General features: G+C 42.0%; 1 protein-coding gene across 3 annotated transcripts; it reads right to left on the bottom strand.

The window, feature by feature from the left end:
- Window positions 1–1,238: 1,238 nt before the first annotated feature.
- LOC124182842 (protein stum) lies at window positions 1,239–17,774 on the bottom strand. 3 transcript variants are annotated; one of them, XM_046570594.1, is made up of 10 exons: window positions 17,636–17,774; window positions 13,839–14,170; window positions 11,878–12,286; window positions 9,353–10,579; window positions 8,594–9,035; window positions 4,118–4,393; window positions 3,062–3,278; window positions 2,546–2,672; window positions 2,255–2,449; window positions 1,239–1,943 (listed from the first exon to the last, which is right to left on the bottom strand). In XM_046570594.1, the coding sequence occupies exons 3-10, from the start codon at window positions 12,230–12,232 to the stop codon at window positions 1,813–1,815; spliced, it is 2,970 nt and encodes a 989-aa protein (XP_046426550.1). In that variant the 5' UTR covers window positions 12,233–12,286; window positions 13,839–14,170; window positions 17,636–17,774; the 3' UTR covers window positions 1,239–1,812. The 3 variants fall into 3 exon arrangements, with proteins under 3 accessions (XP_046426550.1, XP_046426549.1, XP_046426551.1); XM_046570593.1 differs by lacking the exon at window positions 17,636–17,774 and adding an exon at window positions 14,879–14,913; XM_046570595.1 differs by lacking the exon at window positions 17,636–17,774 and adding an exon at window positions 14,879–14,913 and having other exon boundaries at window positions 11,878–12,260.
- Between the last annotated feature and the right edge of the window lie 1,877 nt (window positions 17,775–19,651).

Raw genomic sequence — 19,651 nt, 5'->3', positions numbered from 1 at the left:
AGTCCTAGCTCACACAGCACGGTTAATCTTAATATAAAACACAGTTGACGAAAATCGATATGAAAGCCGTCTCAAAAATGACAAAGAGACGCCCCCAATGGCCAAATATTTATAGTTTGCAAAAACGACTTCGGAAAGCTGGAATTTAACATATAAACGATTTTTAAAACAAAAACTTCTTCTGGATCCGTTTCAGTTTTCATATTGTGAAAGGATAGAGAATATCTTAAGGTTTCGCATTTTTAACCCAAACTTGTCGCAATTTTTCGTATTTGTACTACTTTTTAAGTGGCATATTAGTCGAGGAATTTTTCTCATCGATTAGGCCGTCGTGAATACATGATTAAGAAGCGAAGATAGCAATCTTACCCCGGAGGAAAACAGTGATGAAATCATTCATTTTTCCGTATTGATCAGTATTTCCATACGGTAAAGGATCTCGTTTCTGTTCAGAAATTTATACATGTATATAACAAAGAATGCATGCGACTGTTTTTGAAAACTAGCCAAATTTTGACTGAAAGAATCCAAAGAGGTCAGCTCTACTTTTTTGAACAAAAGGTGTTTAGTTTTCAATACTCTACGCAAGGAATGGAAGGTCGGAAAAGGAACTAGTATCAAAGGGAAATATTAGTTAAAATTGATATCAGTGATCTGCCTTTAACGTTCAAGAAAACATTGTTGAGTGTGAAATTGTTATTCGTAGAAAATTGTTTCTGAGGTTTGATGACTGTCGGAACCGATACTTCCAGACCAATTAGCACAGAAAATAATAGGAGTTGAACTTGATGGAGAATGAATTCTAAATTGGCTTATTGAATAAAAGTATATTAGTGAGAGGTGAAATAGATCTACATACTTGTATAGAACGTCGATGAAAATGTAGGTATATCTTCAGCAACGCAACAACGATCACAACTCCTCGAATATTGACTAACTAGACTCATCCGCGGACCGCGCACGTCTTGATAGCTTGACGGACGCCGAATTCTCCCGATCATGGCTCCTGATTGGCCATCACTCGTCTGGTGGTCACAAACGGCCACAAGACGCCGTCGACCGCCTTCGGCTGCGTTCGGAGATCTTCGGACGTTCGAATCTGTGTAACATGCAAACCTTCCCGGACCAAGCGTTGCGAAAATTATGTACAAATTTAAAAGAAAATACATGTATGACCGTGAATACGTATGTTCAGATTGATGAATGACGTTACAAATTCGTACATTTATATCCGTATATGTTTTTATTTTTTATATCTTACATAAGCAAAGTTTAATCAATATATCGTAAATTGCAATTGCTTCTGTATAACAATGGGATATGTATATTATACTTTTAGTTTACAGAAATACTTTTATTCTTACTGTTATTGTTATTATTATAACTATGTATAATAAACGTATAAAAAAATGTGTCTCCGTATGTATAACTACATGACATGCTAATTCAGAATGTGGATTATGTATATATGGAGTATCACTGATTACACAGGTATATTTACAAATACATGGTCAGTATACAACTTAATCTATTTTCTAAAATAATTTTAAAAAAAACGAAAGAAAAAACAAATCCAGAAACTTTTTACAGACAGAGGCCAGGTAGCTTCCACTGTATAGTCATTTTGAGAAAATCCTTCCATTTGTAATTTATATTGTTACATGTCTAAGAAATAGTAACAAATTTCATATCGTAATAATAATGCATACAGCTTATGTACTCGTTTGACATGTGTTTCTTTATGTTTATTATGATATAAAGTACGAAGTAATTGTTACAGGCGGTAAAAAATATTACTACCAAAATATCGATTCAACGCGCCCTCTCTATACCCCGTAGTGCCTGACTTGGAACTCCTGGAGGAAGCGTCGACACGTCGTTACCACCCTGAGCTTCGACGTCGTTGTTAGCTGCTTCCGAATCTCGGTACCGCTTGTACTTTCCTGATGAAAATTCGAACGCCAATTAATATGCGCGTCAATTTCACCGACAGTATGCATGTAGAAAAACTCGGTAAATTTATCGGAAAAGCTCGTTTTCTCCATTAACTGCATTTCGAACGATAACTCTGATCTGCTTTTCTCACACGTTTGAATATCGTTCGAATTAAAGCACTCGATGAAGTTTCATCGACTTTGAATGATTTTTTCCCACTTTTACACGCGCTTCCTGTCGATACAAGAACGGTCCACCATCATTTTTATTCCGTTTTCTCAATTGTTCCCGACATGATCGATCAAGGCTCGATACTTACTGGCCAATCGCACCATCATGACTCCCCACCAGATGCTCCATCCCCATCCAACGAGGCAGAATAACACAGTGAACAATTGTCCCACGCCGACTACCGTATTCACCAAGAATGCACCGAATCTTGCTCTCGGACTGGCCACAGTGGAGAACCTCGGCTGTCCCACGCACAGATTGAACAATCCACTCCAAAATGTGCCTGAAATGAGCCAGAAGATTCATCTGGATATTTCCGCAGACAGGTATGTGGTCGTAGTTTTTGTAAATTCGGAAACGTGGGATCAGTAATTCGCACCTGTTCCCGGTATCAGAACATTGCACACGAGGCAAAACCAGGCCAATGGTATTGGAAGACAGGGAATCGCTCCTCGCATTATCGCGTTGTGTTCGACCAACACTTCCGGTATCTTACTCTTCGGTTCCTGAAAAAATACCTCGATTAATTTTTCCAACAATTCTCAATTGGTAAACGGATTATTTTCACTTCCAATTATTCCCCTTCGTTTTCAATTCCTTGATAAAATCCCTGATATAATCATGGAAAAAGTCTTTTAACAGGAGTCAGAAAGTTATTTTTTTTTTTTTTAAAGAGTTGAACCAGAAAACTATCGAAAATTTTATATCTCACGAGATCGCAACTTAAATACATACTCCGAGATTTCTTATCAAAGGTCTCGGTGAGGTTTGCGAAAAGGTCAAAATCGGGGCTGCGACCGGTCAAGCTGTCGTTACGCGTGACCAAAACGCGGATCGGAATCGCAGATTAATAAACGCAACCGAATTCCGTGACGAATTTATCCCCCAAGTTTACCTCCGGAAGAACCGGGGCGGTGACGCTGGTAAGGCTCTGCTTGGCCTGAAGGCTCCTCGTCTGTTGGGTAGAGTCTTGACGCTTGCAGGAACAGCGGTTGCAGAGCCTCCTGAATACTGCTCCGCACCTTCTTTCCGGCGGGCAACAGCCAGCATCCTCTGCAGGAGCGACGCGACTTCCTCGAGAACATCCCTTCCATTTCGGCAGACGGCAACACCTGTACACGAGTATAAATTTTTCAGGTAGACGGCAGTAAAAATTAACTGTGTCAGTTCAACCTTTCACGTTTTAATTTTGAGTTCACTTTAAATAGTTCCAAGCTCTGAAATTTGAAAAATCATCCCTTGTTCTTCAACTGCATTCGATTTATTCGAATCGACGTGATTCAAAATTTTTTGTACGATATGGTTTCGAACCTTTTCGTACGATTTCGATAAAATTTGATAGACATTCTATTCTGAAGCGACGTTTTTGAAAAAATTAAAATTGTTCATGTCCGAACTAGCCTTTCTGAGTTATTAATTAAAGATGCAATAAAATTCTATACAAAATTCAGTACGTTTCTAAAAAATCATTTCTTTTATAAGAAAATACAAATAATTAAAAAATAATTCCTGAATGTTTTTTTAGAATTTTATCTCAACTCAAACTCGTGCTGTCAGAGGGTTGATTTCTCCATTTAACCCTTTTCAAGGAGACAGTAAATCTATCAAACGGATTTCGATAAAAGTTCATCTAGGGGATTTCCTTGAGTTACTAATTACGAATCTGAACTCGAAATTTTGAAATTCAATATGGCCGCTCCAATATGGCGGACAAACATACCAAAAATCACTTGGTACCTACTGCTATATTGAATCAGTTATTTTGAATTTCAAAATGTCGACTTCAGACTGGTTTCGAACAGACTATTTTTTTAATTATTTGGATTCGATCACGGGGGTGAGACATTAGAAATTTAAAAATGACCTTTTCAAGGATCGCCCTAAGTGTTATACCCAGGAGGTGTGCAGCGTAAGGTTCAAATAAAGACAAAAGAAGACAAGGGCATTTTACCTGCTCGAAGCTTTCATCTTGGACAAACAGCCCGTCGGTGGGTTGGTATTGGTCCCCGGGAACATCGAGGGTTGGTTCATTTGAGGCTTGAAGCCTCTTCGGCAGGCGAGACACCTCATGCTTTTTCCAAGATCGAAACAGTTGCACTTGCACTTGCAGCACCCGCAGCAGCGGTCAAATATCCTTTTAAAACGGCTCTCGGGTTCGTCGGGAACACCGCGCAAGTCTTGATCCTGGTCCTTTCTATGAGGATCTGATGTCCTGGCACCCGGCAGCCTGAAAGCAAGGCGTGTCTGTAAACCTGTTAGCGTTATTAAGCTCCTCGAGTTGTGCTCGTCGATACAGACGTATACATGACACCCTGAACTTCCGTTCACGTTCCTCAATTCACCTGCAACCCTTTTTTATCGATTGTGCGGCTCGGCGTGTTACCGCGAAAAATTTATCACCTTCATTTTGAAACGATTTGCATTTTTCGAAAATTGTGTGTAAATCGTGTAAGTTAAAGCAACGTTGCGAACGATCACCTGAAATTCTTGGCAGTCAATTTTCTTTCAACCATCAAGCTAATTTCCTATTGATTTGATTTTCCTCGTCGTCGTTATAATAACGATTAGCGGTGTAGGGATTGTTACAACGGTTTTATGTATATATATGTAAACCTTTCAGGAATACACGTTTCTGAATATGTGTATACATATCATGGAAATTATAATGCTGTAACGCAGCGTCGTTCAACGGACGGATCAATATTTTTCACCCCCAGTGTAAATCACGACTGTTGACTAACGAGTAAAAACTGATTAAAGATAATTTTGGGAAAGCGTGTAATAATATAGAGGGAATGAAATAATATCGCATCACGTATTGTCCGCGTCTTATGCACACTTTGCACTTTCGCCAATTATTACGTCCCAGTTTTGCCCACGTCGCGTATAATAAATATGCACGTAGGTATATTTTCCTAATCGAAAGCGTAAAATGGCCGGGTATGAGCATTCTTGTATAATTTTCCTACGCGACGCGTAACAGCTTATTTTCAAACAAAGAATGCGGATTTGAAAATTCATTTCATGCAGTCTTGCGTTGCGTATACGCTACACTGCGCTAAATCGTGCGCATTGCAACGTGTTATCATACGTCGATTACGGTAATCAGCGGGTAAGTTATAATATATTTGAATCTTGAATAAAGTTGTGTAATTATCAACGTAAAGGCTGATTGATTCAGTCTTCGCATATCCATAATACTGTGAACAAAAGCGTCGAAGAGATTTTTGTTTTTAAATCGTGATCTGGGTAAAACGGCGAGTAATTTGAAAGAAAAACATTTATTCCGCAGCATTTAGCCAGGCAAACGAAAAAGATCTACTGTAATAATGGATAACGTTGTGCACGATATTTGTAGAGGCGTGAAATTGCAGGAATTAGTAAGATCAAGGTAAAAAATTGTCAAAAATTTACCTCTTCTCAGACGCAGACCGCTAAAATCGCCGGACGATTTTCGACACTCTTTAAAAAGTAATTCATGCAGTCATGACGGACAAGTTTAATTCCTGAATATTAATGCAGCACGGCGAAAGGACGATGATCCTCCTAATTTTTTCACCCCTTTCCTCCGCCCCGCGCCTTCGCCGTCTCTAAAAGAAGCGACTTTGCTCTTTGGAGGTTCGGCTACGTCATGCCGTGCCGCGAAAAATGACGTTGGAATATAGTACGAATGCAGAAAAATCAGTATCTGAGCGCGTATTTCGACTCTCTCGGTTTCGTCCGAGTGCGACGATAAGCGAGTTTGGATTGATTGCGAGTCAGGGATTGCAGGTCGCCGTGGTCAGCGGTTGGTCAGTCGGTGGGCGCGCAACCTGCCGGCTCATTTTCCCTCCCAAGTTTAAGTCACGCAAAGATTTCTCGCTGGTGCCTAACTCCTTCCTTGCTTGGTTTCTTGCTTGCATACGTCTTGCAATCGATACTACTCGCTGCGCTCTACGCTGACCACTCGAGAATCCGCGAATGAGTAGGCAAGCCAAAAATTACACCCTCGCGATGACGGAACGTCCATTCGATCCTCGCTCCCTTCACCCTTCACCCTTCACCCTTCATTCTTCGCTGCACCTCGCAATTCCGATGAATCGAATGACTGTGGTTGATATGTTTGCACAGTACGCAATACGCGAGGATTGATTTTTCAGCTTGATAATTATCGTTCCCGCGACGACGAACGGCGGTCACCTCCCCTTACCGTAGTTTTTTAAATACCACTAAAGTCACCCGAGGTTTAAACTTGACACCGCTATCGATTCGCGATTATCAACGGCCAAGTTCGCGCACATGATACTTTCTACGGCGGGCCTACAAAGGTTTTCTTCAATCAATTGGGTGAACAAAATTGGGTGACATGGACCTTGAGATTATTTCGAATCTTCTATCACGAGTGAAAATCGTGACACAAGAATTTACTTCGATTCATCAGTCCATGGTCTGGATGTGCAGGGGTATTGGAGAGGCCGGTTAAACGCGAACGCCTTCAGCTTTAACAACGTATTTAACGGTAATTGCAGTGTGTAACGGATGCATGTTGGATCCGCAGCTAACCGACATCAGCAACGCGTGAAATTTATAGTGAATTGTTAATAAGCCGACCCTCCGCAGTCGCGGGTGGTTTGTGTCGAGAGGACATGATGTATGTTGATACCGAGGTAAAACGGGACCGCAGACGTCGCAGGGCGGCTTCTGGGATGGCGATAGGCTGCAGGGGGCCAACCATAAGCTGCAGAGGAGGAAGGCGACGGGCCGAAGGAAAGCCAGGCACACCTTCAAAGACACAGTAAAATACAGCGCGATATTCGACCTTGGCCGCACGCGACTTTGCTTGGGTCACTCTCTTACGTACTGCGTCGATTTTCGGCTATGTGCCTCACCGCCATCCACTTCGGTGCCTATAACACACTTTTACACACCATCGACTCACGTGGCGAGGCTCTAGGTGATCGCTGGGCACAACTAAGTTCGCGGGACTGCGTGACACCCGATGTGTACAGGGTGTCGTTCGAACAGAGGTCACGGAGCTGACCGAGACTTTGGTATTACAAGATCCAAGGGACAGGGAATAGTTCGACCACTTATAATCGTGATGTTTTCCAAGATTTTGGTTTTCAGGCTAAGATGGCGTGGATTGCGACACACATGCAGATATGGTATCGAGATGAAACTGGCCAGCAATTTTCATTTGCAAATAATGTTTGGGAAAAGTTTTTCAATGAGACATTATGAGCGGTTTTTCATTCTATCAGGACCAAAGAAGTGATCTAAAACTCAGTTTTGAATATCTTGTACGTTGGTGACGAGAAAGCGTGGTTCAAAGTCGCGAGGTGGACTAAACGCGAAGATTTATGGACGCCATGATCCCTCGCTGTCCGCAAGTGTCTGCTACGTACTATTCATTTCCAACGGTGCTTAATTCCCGGCTAAGCGTTCGCTCTTTTTCGGAATTGTATTTATCAAGTTTTTTTTTTATACATCAGGTAAAAAATTCAAGTCTGTACGACACACCCGAACTGTTTAGTCGACAGTTGACAAAAAATAAGCAGCTGGGCTTGGTAAACGACCAAGAAGAATCATGGCATAGAGTATTTTTGCGACACCGAGTACATAGTCAAGTATGTATATGCAGAAGGGCGGGTAGCCAGAAGTGCGAGGTATAGGGTATACATTTTCTGAAGGTAGGCAAGTCTCTCGGAGATTAGCAATCGGGATCCCTACGGTAGATCGTGCGATAAGGTAGGCGCTAATTCGCGCTACTTATTACTTCAGCTCCTTATGCATAACGATATTTCCACTCGACATTGTGTTAGTGTATAACATCCGTGCGTTTGCGTGTATGTGTGTGCAATACTGGGGGGGGGGGGGGGGGGGGGGAATTCATGAAACCTCGCCCTGGAAAAAATCACAGCCAAGTTTGTGGCCTGTCGGCATTTGAAGAAAAGACGTTTTATACTTCTACCAAAAATTTTCCTTTCCCCTTTTTTGTTCATAACTTGTATCTCGCAGATTTGCGAGTCTGTTCCAGCTAAACAGTGATGATTCTAATTAGCGCTCGCGACCGCGTGTGCTAAAGACGGCAACGATTCGTTCCAAAAGCAACGACCTTCGCTCAGCTAATGTATCACAGGTAGAAAGAATAATCCCGAGGTCAACCGATCTCGCGATCAAATTTATTAACCCTTTGACACCCCGGCTCGACCCCATCCTCATCCCCCCCACTCTCTCTCTCTCTCTCTGTCTCTCCCCGCGTCGATGCAAATCTGGTCAGGGATCGATAAGCAGCTTGCCCGCTCGTCCTCGGAAGCGAAATGCTTTCCCCACCTGAGTGTGTGTACCTAGTGGGCAGACACTGTCCCGGGGTTAAGGAACCCCGACTTCCGGTCCGGCTAGGCCCTTAGGTTCCGCGCATAAATTTACGGGGCAACAGCAAACTTACATGGGTTCTCCGTTCTGCTCCAGGTGAACCACGTTTCCGCTCAGAGTCTCGATGCCTTGGGGCTGCTTTACCATGTGCATGCCACGTTTCTCCCTCGCGGAAGACACCCCGCGTATCGTGTTAACGCTTACACCAGTGTCCGTTGAACCAGTCGACAAACCCGCGGTCGACCTGAGCGACACCGCACTGCCCATCATTCCGTGGATGTCCTCCGATCGTCTAATCGCACTACCCTGATGATTAATCACCACACTTGAACTGTTACTTCCTACACTCCCCGACACGTCCATCGCTGCTCTTATACCGTCACTCTTAACTGTCCGCGCCGAACTTCTTACACTTTCGTCCGAGCTCTTAACACTGCCGGTTTTAGACGCGGCGTGGAGATCTTCTCCCGCAGGCGGTTCCGCAGTCGGGTCAGCATTCTCCTTGGTCCCTTTCACTGTTGGCAATTTTTTAACAGTCATTAGAAGTTGCATTATAAGGTGATGTAGCTAAGATTAGTAACATCAGCTAAGGATGTCCTTCGTGGAAGATGATCGGAATTCTGGTGAAGATGCTGGCAAGGTGACGGGATGATTTTGTCGCGTATGCGGGAACATAGGAAGCCAACAAAAAGGGGTACATCATATACTAGAAAATTGATTATGGGTGTGATTAAGGTAAAGCACTAGCTGGAAGACCATGTATAAGTTCGATAAAACAGAGTCTCTTCAAATGCCAAAAACGAATCAGCTCTGCAACGAACAAAAATCTTACCGTCAGCGTTGACGCGATTCTGAGCACTGCCCATAGGATGTCGTCCACGGTTCATATCCGGCGTCAAAGTCACCTCGCTGTGTTCCACATTGGCATTTTTTCCACTTACATTCACAGCCTGTCCATTATGCGTTTTATTCCCATCGGCATTGTGACCATTGGGCTTGTCGACAACCTGATGCAGGTTCTTTGGGGTCTCATGTTTTGGCTCTCGGATGGGAGAATCAGACGCCACTTCAGGCTTCGTCGTGGCAGCGGATGTTTTCTGGGCCCCGTCGATTTTCGGGGGCAAAGTGGGCGGCGGAACGCTTATGGCGGAGGGCCTAACGGCAGGAGCTTTTTTCCCGCTGTCTGGGTTGCGCCGCTTCACTTCAGACTCCTTTTCCGAAGCCTTGCCGATCTCACCGTCGAGCAGCGCCGCCGCGTCGATTTTGAGAGGCTGAGCAGCGGTAACCGTTGTCGTGTTTACGACGCTGGAGGTTCCACTGGCCCCCGAGGACTGTTTAAGCAGCTCAACGAGGCTCGGTTCTTCGGCCTTGGCCTCCGACTGTTTCACAGAATCCTCCACGTTCCCAACGGTGTTTCCTGACTCGTTTTCAGCTACGGAAGTCGCCTTCTTTTCAGTCTTTTTCTGGGGTTTTTCCGCCTCCTGTTTTGGCTCCACCGGTTTTTCCCGCGACGTTTTATCCCCCCTTTCGGCGGTCTTTGTAACTACAGGTTTGGCCACCGAGCCACGCCGCGAGGTCTGGGACATCTGAGGCGCTTTTTTCGGGCTCTTAGCTTCCGAGATTGAGTTCTTTTTCACGGGAATCTTTGACGGCGAAGTATCAGGTTGCGGTTTACTCTTCGTCGGTTTGCTCGGCGGCTTCGATCGCGTCGTTGGCGCTACCTTGACGCCACTTTTCGCCGGTGGTGGCGCCACCGAATTCCGCCGCGATTTTACGGGAGATGGTTTCTTCCCGCCGACGTTTTGCTGGCCCCTTCTCTCCGGTGGCTTCGTCGGCGTTCCCTGGATCGGAGAGAGACCCGGCACCTTCAGTGATCCTCGTCGACCCGCCGCCGCCGGCGTCACTTCCAAGTAGTTCTTTGCCGTCATCGACGCACCAGCTCGGCGTCCGTACTTCGGAGACCCTCGAACGTTCTCCGTCTTCGTCAACGACACGGAACGGCGTCGCGCAGGCTGCGGAATCAGGCTGCGTTTCGGGCTATTTTGCTGCGATGCCGACACTAGAAATATGCAGTCAGAAATTAATCGAGTTCGTAAATTCGACGACAGATTTACGTATTTACGATTAAATTAAAGAATCAAGATAACCAGCTAGCCAAATGAATTTTTTCAAAATACCAACTGACGATGAAACCGAACAAAGATTTAGTATTCTGTTTTTACCGACATCTTGAAATACCAAAAGATACTTGAAACCAGTTGTTTTACAGTTTGCGTTACTTGAGCATTAATAAAAGCAATTATCCTTACATCGCATTGTTCTTTTTATAACTTTTATCGAAAGAAATTCTGAGAATTTGGCATTGAAATTATTTTTCGGTAGTGAAAACTTGTTTCCGAATCAATCCGTACGCGGAGTCTCTTCGGAGTATTAATATACCTACCTCGGGAATTCGACAAAAGAAAAAACGAGCAGAGTATCGTACAACAGCGAGGCATGCAAGCAGGGAACGCAAATTAATGCGATATCTAATTTTACTACTCGCGGTTTTCGTGGTCTGCAGTTATTCAGCCGTAATCTTAGAACCTTCGTTGAAACTTTTCTGACTCACGACTCAATGCAGTTGACGTGGAAAATTCGAAGAGCTAAAACCTGGGCCGTTTTACAAGAACCTCTTTCGGCAAGTCTCATAATTATACAGAATGTCTATTTATTTTTTTAACGTATTCTGGCCAAAAGCTTCAAACGAATATTTTTTACTCCAATTCTAAAATTACAGTTTTCCAAATACGTCTTCTCTCTTTCAAACGTACAACAACGTCCAGAAAAAATTAGTCAAAAGTTTCAAATTATACACTCCAAAATATTTAGATTTAAATAAATCACTAAATCAGAATGACGAATTTTCCTGATCCTTCTAGGTTTTTCAGATAGAGTGTCATCCCTGCTGAGTTACTAAAATATAGCGAGAAAAAAAAAATTCACGATTTACTAGACAGTTTCAATACATTCAGAAAATTCACAAATAAACGGAGCAGAAAACAGGAAAAAGAACAATCTCACGCCGATTCCAGAAAGTCCTCAGTCTGAAATTTCAGTTTTTCAAAAAAAAATCGACTAAATTCCCTGATCATTTCAGGATTTTCAGGTTTCCTGATAGAGTGGAAGCCCTGCTGCGTTACTATAAAATATCGAGAAAAGTTCAACGATTCACTGGAAGGTTTTGGCGCGTTGAGAAAACTGAATGAAAAAAAGAAAAAAATTCACACGCTTATGTCACAAGGTCTAGAGCGTAATTAAGGCGCGAATTTGCATTTTTAAATCCGTTAGGGGTGTGATAAATTGAATTGCACGCACTTCTCCGATCCGGCCGACTAGGACGCCGCGTGTCCTTGGCCTCCGGGGTCTGCGGTCTTGACTGCGCGTGGGGTAACGGGCCCTTAAATCCGCGCCCCCTGAAGGGCGAGGCTCTGCCGGATGTGAGACCGGGCGAAGGGCTCCTGGAGGTCGGAGTCGCTGGTCTGGCCTCGGCGATTATGACGAAGCTTGACCTTCTGCGCGCCCTGTTCGTCGACATCGAGGATACGGCGACCTTGTAGGGTTCCGGAGCCAGCGCCGGGGGCGGTGAGGCAACCCTGAAGACTTCGCCCCCGTCCCCGAGGACCCGGAAGGGTGGCGCGGCCCGCATGGCATCACCTTCCGTCCGCCTCATCGCTGTCCGCTGTTATCTCGTCTCGCCTCTCGTATCCAGGAAAAACCGTCTCACCTACCGAAGGAGGAAATACATTGCCGAGGAAAGAAAATTTGCCGGGGAAATTTTATCGAGGTTTTACAGGGCGATGTCAAGTAAACATCGCGGTATGTTGGATTGCCTACCAATGAGGGGAACAAATATCGGTAAAACAGACGTACCGAGTCATTATTACCTTTGTCGAGTCAAGTCGTACAATCACTTTAACGTTAATAAGGAACGCGATTGCGAACCGCTTCGGTATAGGTTATAAACAAACGAACAATGGCTTGGCCAAATCCACACAACCTTGCAGCACGGGCAGTTCCGGCTCAATTTCGAGGGACTTAAACGCGCTACTTGCCGATAACTCGGTAGGTTTGTATTACCGATGTTTGTACTCCTTAGTGGTAGGCAACCCAACATAGCAGAGTTTACTTGAAAATATCCTGTATTATTGACGAGGGATTTTGGTGTTCACGTCGAATATCGCGGTGAAAAGAAACTTTACTTAGAAAACTGGAATCCATGAATTCTTGCAACAATTTTTAATTCATGGTAGCAAGTGCGTCGATGAAAAAAATTTAGTATTCTACAATTGTAAGATAATGCATCGTGCGATTGTACGTATAATGGGAACGTTTTGAAGGAATTTCGAAAAAATATTCGCAACTTTCAAATCGCTCGACTTGTTGGGTTCAAATTTTAATCAAAGTCTATTTCGGAGTTTTGACGAATAGACCAAATTTATCGGACAGAAATATTCGTTAAAAGATGAGATAACTTTGAATTGTACCGAACTCTCACCTTAATCAAGTGACAAAATAATAAAGTATATTTCTTAAACGTCGAAAATTGAGGAAAAACAATCCAGTATGTTGTAATAGATTTTATGAATTTTAGATCGATGAAAAGATTGTAATCATTTTTGAAAAAAATTTACTAGGTATGTATTGTAATGGTGAATTTTAAAAACCTCGTTTTCTCTTCTCTTTCAATTTTATTGTGATTGCTGTTATGCATAATTTAAAAAATTGAGGTGCTATTAAAGTGGTCGAAAACGAATACAACAACTTACAAAAAAAAAAAAGGTATTGATAATCATTTAAGAACGATGATTAAATTATCACTAAAAATATGTCGAAGAAATAAACCCGAACAATAGTTTTTTTCATCGGTTTTTCAATCTCACGTACTTTTACGTATACGATACTTACAACGGAAAATTTTTGTGGAAAAAAACCTGCAATGTTTTCCTATGTGTAAAAAAAAAAAAAAAAAAAATACAGCATTTCAAAATAATTAATTCATATTTCTCCATTTCCGTTTATCATACGAACGATAATTACAATTGCAAAAGTTCAATATCTAACTGAATTTCACCCTTTCCAATTTCCACAATACAGATATATTGCGTATTTTCGTGCCTTTTACAATCTGCCGATAATTTGCTTCGACTTTGTTTCAAATGAAAAAGAAGACAAGAACCGATAAATTGTTATTTCGACGTGAGCTAGAGAGATGCGAAATTTGAAAAAAGTTGTGAAAATTTCCACGTCAACGCGGTTCGAGGAGGGTGCAGACTTACCGAAGGCTGTGTAGCTCTTCCGCGGAAGGAGTCGAGCTGATCCTTCTGCAGGCAACGTCACGCTGACAAGAACAGATCCGCAAGGCATGACATTCACGCTCTCATAGCCGGGGTGACCGCCGCGACGATGAACGCTCGAGTGCCTCCGGATCAGCCTTCATAGGCCGTAATAACTCCGCCGACCAAGACCAGCTCATTATCCCTTCGGCCAGGCTTCTTCTTCCTGCACGCGTGCGTGGAGAGAAAGTTTAACGGTTCAATTTCTTCCTACCTTATTTACTTTGCGTCTTTTTCAAAAAGGTGCGTTCTTTCGTTCGTTTTTCATTTCGAATCTAAAAAAAGTCGACCCAAGTGTCAAATTGTGAGAAACTATCGAGCCGTGTGTACGAGGGTGGTTTTTGTTGAAAACTTTTTCGAAATTCCATCGAGACACGACCCCCAAATTATTTTTCAATGAATGAATATAATTCTCCTCGAAATAAAAGGGATACGCATATTTTAATTCTGAAAACTCTCGAAAAATTAATCAAGTTTCTCGTTCAAAGTATACACATTTTTACTCAATTTTCGTAGGACTAATTATTTACGAAGAATCTTATAAGCGTAAGAAATCAATCGGCATTGATGATACTGGTTGATAAAAATATCAGCATCGTCGATTCAATGTTTTACGTCAATTGTCCGCTGATATGAAACTCGTAAAAAAATTTGAATTCTGATTGGTTACAGCTGACACGGAATGCTAATATTTTTACCGAATATTAGAATAAATGCTAAATGATTTCTTAGATTGACAGATTTTTTTTTTGTTTTTTTTTTTTTTTGCAAACGATTGTTCCTGCGAGGAAATATATACTGAAATTGTTGTAAAAACGTGTGTATTTTAATTGGGAAACTTGACAGCTCTTGCGCGAGAGTTCAGAGTTGCAAAAATCGAGATCTGCGGTTTGAAGAAGATTTTCATTCGTTTGATCTGCGGGGCGGTCGAATAAAAATTTGAAAAAATCCAAAATAACAACCACTCTAATATTTACACGCACAAATATGTAATCTTGTAAAGTTTTACACCGTTGTTGCAACGACGTCTTATATTATAAGTATTATAAGCAGCTAGAACAGATTTGCAAGGAAATCGTGCAGCTCGCGTGACTTTTTATTCGCAATTAAGTATCAAACGCTACAAACAACTTCGACACGAAAACTTAAGGTACACACAACGATTCGGACCCAGTGCCTGTTATACTCCGAATACACTTACACGGCTCTTTACACACACACGTACAAACACAAAACTCATCCTGCGCGCGTATACGCGGAATGATTATTCATTAATAATTCATTGCAATGCTTGTTTCGTCATTCGTCATTGTCATTATCGTTGTCGTTATTATATTTGGTAATTATTATCATAGTCGCGGAGTTCTGCGTATATTCACGGCCGCATTTTGGTTCTTAATTATTACCAAAGCGCGTGTATGTTTCACAGACGTCAGTTTATCGCAAATTCACGTTACACGCGTTCGCGATACTCGCGTGATTTATTGGCAAAAAGTACAGGGTTCTGGGCATTTTCCATTCGACCTTACAGCGATGATAATTTTATTGAAATCGGAGAATTGAATAATTGAACAGTCGTCCGAGTCCGTTATTCGCAGGCCAAAAATGCGGAATGCTTATCCGCGAAACGCTATTTCACTTATTTCTGTAATACCGGTGCCATTAATTAGTCACCGAAAAATATTTGGTGAGTAAAAATTTTCTATAGATTTTCACAGAAATCGGTTATAGTTTTTGAGACAAAAATATATCGTTAAAGACCAGAGTCAAGCGGCGAAATCATTGCGCAATAAACTCGATAGAGAAAATTTCACTTATTCGATACTTTGATCGAGAAGAAAACGTAGACTCGGAATCAGATCTGAGATTGGTTTTCAGCTGGATTTTTCACGCTGAGATAACGGCTTAAATTCCGGGCATCAAATTAATTAGAGATATTGCTCTTCTGATTAGTTTTTTGTCCGATTTTTGTGAGGATGCTAATTGTAAGTTACGCCGTAGTCATGCGGCTTTGCGCGTGTCGAATCGGAGGTGAAAACCAGAGAATAATTATACACGTACCTGCGTGATAGCTGTCATAATACCGTAAATACACGCGCAAACACGGAATTGGCATTATCGCATTTATCCCCTTATCGCCGTGATCAACATTTGGCAATTAGTGAGTTTCTTTAAGCTCGTAACTCGTTGAAAGTTTTTTGAATCGCGTAAAAGCCTCGTCGAAATTCTTCGTTGAATAATTATACAATAGAAAACGTAAATTCTTAAATTCTTACTGCACGTTCCGTCGTTTGCTAAAATTTAATGCGCGTGCGCTGAAATTCGAGAGCAAATGTTTACCAGGGTGACCAACTGTCTCTAACCTCAAAAATTTTCACAGTTCTCGCGTATTCGCGTACGTAGAAAAATTTTTAGGTTAGGGACGGTTGGTCACACTGGTAAACGGTTGCTCTCAGATTTTAGAGCATGCGCATTGAATTTCAGAAGACAACGGAGCGTGCATTCGTTAGAAATTCACTCCGTATCCGTGTTCCATCCGTCGTTATTAAGCATCGATTTTTCTCGATGCGTTTGGACTGGAAAAGAAATAAGAAAGGCGAAAGAATTTCCGCCTCGTTTTACCGGACGTAGTATCGTCGGCTCTATTTCCGTCCAAGTGGCGTTTACATTTCTGTGTTAAAGTCAAGTTTAAGCTAATTTTATAAAAAATCGGTGCAGCTGTTCGGCACTCAGTCATTCCCAGACTGGAGTCTCTCTGCTTTTGGGTGCATTCCTGTACATGTCGTCTGTTTTCTTTTTCTTTTTTTTTATTACTTTAAGACTATTGGAATCGTCTTCACGTTGCAGTTTACAAATAATTGTGCAAATCGTACGTTTATTCAGGAGAAAGAAAAAACGGCTCAACGAAAATTGCATACGCAATCGGTGCGTTAATTATCGCCTAATTGGATGTACCTGCAGCGATTTCTATTTTCTATACGTTACGAAACCGCCTTTGCTTTTGTAATTCTGTATCGCTGGAATAAATTACAGCCGCACGCTAATTGTGCGTATTACAATTTATAAATACTGGATTTCGTGTCTAGCTTGGATCGCGCAGATCTTATCGTGGATTTGAATTTCATTTTTCTTCGCATAGACGTTACGCCTGCCGTACAAGGAAAAATTCATTTTTCACACTCGGCTATAATGCAACACACGCGGGGATAAAGTTGCTCCACTTTTACACACGCGTTATAACTTCTACGTCTAATGCAAATTTTCACAAATTATGCTTACTTAATAAGTACATTTAACGGTTTCTTTTATTACCCGTAACCTCAAACCACGTGTAATTTTTTACAGTTTTCACTTTTATTTTCAGTACGTTACGAATGTAACAGAAAATGCTGTCGGCACTTCCGTTTCCAGTAATTGATTCACTCGATAAATACTGCGAGCCGATTCTTTGTTTAGAATTGCAAATTCACGGGTACGTTCTTTAATAATTCATACAGCAAATATCATCCAATTTGTAAATCGAACGTCCGATTCCCGTGGTGTTAAAAATTATTTTCGACACCGAAGTTCCGCAGGAATTGCAAAGTGTAATATCTTTCACACGCGTATAATCCGCAAACAAAACCAGTCGACACTTTTGCCCACATACGAACAACACATCGAACCAGGGATGAAAAGTAAAAAAACATTTCCACACTCAAACACAACGATGCTAAAAATGATCGTACAAATATAATTACCAGTAAAAAAAATCTCGCTTCTTTCAATTGCAAAAGTAACGAAGATTGCACGCTGTTAGAAACGCGGTGTTGAATCAAACACCGAAAACATTCTACAGAAGTCCAGACAATTTTATCGTAGATTTTAATACCACTCGGTGTCAATAATCGAACGATTTGCACTAATCGGTTTGGTCTTTTATCTGTACCGTGAATATTTCCCTCGTAATCACGTGGTTATGAATAATTAAAAAACAGTGAAAGCTGGAAAAATAAGTTCTCCGAGCGACGAAAGCTTTCAATTTCACTGCACCGGAGTCGAACTGTTCAAAGCCCGAAAGCATCGCATACACGCGATCGGTTTCCGAAACGACGTTTCAACCCCGTGAAAAAGCTTTCGCGCGTCACTCGATCAGTGGCGGACGGAAATCAAAGATCTTTCGAAAATAAGCTCTCGTTCACGAGGCGAGGATCGCGCTAAGGTGATGGAAAATGTAAAGGCAGAATGATCGAGCGACTGCCTTCTCGGTCCGCGGTCTCCGGTCTTACTGAGAGTTTCACCCCGTGTTAAAACTTTTCTCCCCCTTTTCATCCGCACCCAGAAAGCCGTGAGCTTTCGCGCCGACAGCGCCGCGTACCTTCTGCAAGCTCCGTGAGTGAAGCGGGTATAACAGAGGCGATATTGTCGAGTGATTTCCTTTCCTTTTGTGTCCAGTCCTGAAAACCACCCCTCTTTAACCCCGCGCCCTCGATACGACACATACCTTAATTAAACCCACCCTCGGGATCAATTCGCGAACCTCTATGCACGCCTTCCGATATTGCAAGCTTCGGGATTGTCGTGCAAATATTTTCTTGAACTTGGTGTGAAGATTTTTTCACGTGTTAAAAAGCAGAGCTCGCTAAATTCTTGAAACGGTTTTACCCAAGTTTTTTTCTACCACCCTCCGCGAAATCTTACCTTTTTTGAAATATCGGCGATTAGGATTCTTCGACTTCAAATCAAACGGCGACATATATTTTTTCGCTACAGGGTTATGGATGTAAAAATTATCACTAATTGTAAGGTGCGGGGCTAGTTTGTCCTTTTTCAATTCGATGTTTGTGGGTCTTTTTTCTTTCGTACTTCGTCTGGTCAAAATTTTTTTTTCAAACAACCCACGGTCATTAATTGATCATTAGAGTCATGTATTCTCATCGATAATCTGTTTCTCAGTTTTCACTAAAATAAAGCCAGTCTCATTTTCAGTTGAGAGGTTCTTTAACTTTACGGAACAAGAGTCGCTACCGTAGAAAAGAAAAAAACTGTTCTACTTTTAATTTTTCTATCCTATCGCCGACAAAGAATGTAAAACTTTCATAAAAATTTCAACCAATTCCAGGATGAATAATGTTTCAGCTTTTTTTTTCTTTTTTTTTATCGCAGAGATGTATAAATTGTAATAAAACATGACGTTAGACGAACTTCTAGACTTGGAACCTAATAAAAAAATAGAGTAAACCTCGCAAACTGATTTTGCGTTGCAATAACGAAAAAAGCATCGACGACAGCGCAAAATTTTTTACGCAGTACCTCGTTTTTCGTAATTCCAACGATATTCAAACAGTTTTCTTTTTTCAACGATACTCGTTCTACTCAATTTTTCCAATTACTGTGCCAAGTGAAATTTTTCTCAGTGTAAAACAGGTCTTGAAATGGCGTAGACCGTATAACCGAGACTCTATTTCGCATATTAATATATATATACACAAGATTGATTCACTCACCGATATATATCGCGTAGGTGAGATAAAGATCGGGGTTTATTTCGAAGTCAGGTTACAGCTCGCTCGTACACCCGAACGTTTCGTCATGGGATAAGCAGCGCGGCGAGTTCGTCGAAGAACTGAAATGCGAGTATATTATGCAGCATGCAGCTTTCTTCCCCGGCGGCACTCGGCGCCATCGTGCAGCCTTAAAGTCTTAATTTAAAGCAACTTGGGTTATTTTTAAAAGCAACTTTTTTCCCCGAACCGAGCGCTTCCGCTTTTCCGAAT

Source organism: Neodiprion fabricii, chromosome 5 (assembly GCF_021155785.1).
Source record: "Neodiprion fabricii isolate iyNeoFabr1 chromosome 5, iyNeoFabr1.1, whole genome shotgun sequence".
Classification (NCBI taxonomy): Eukaryota; Metazoa; Arthropoda; class Insecta; order Hymenoptera; family Diprionidae; genus Neodiprion; species Neodiprion fabricii.
The sequence above is the reverse complement of the archived record's forward strand: the minus strand, read 5'-3'. Positions and strand labels throughout refer to the sequence as shown.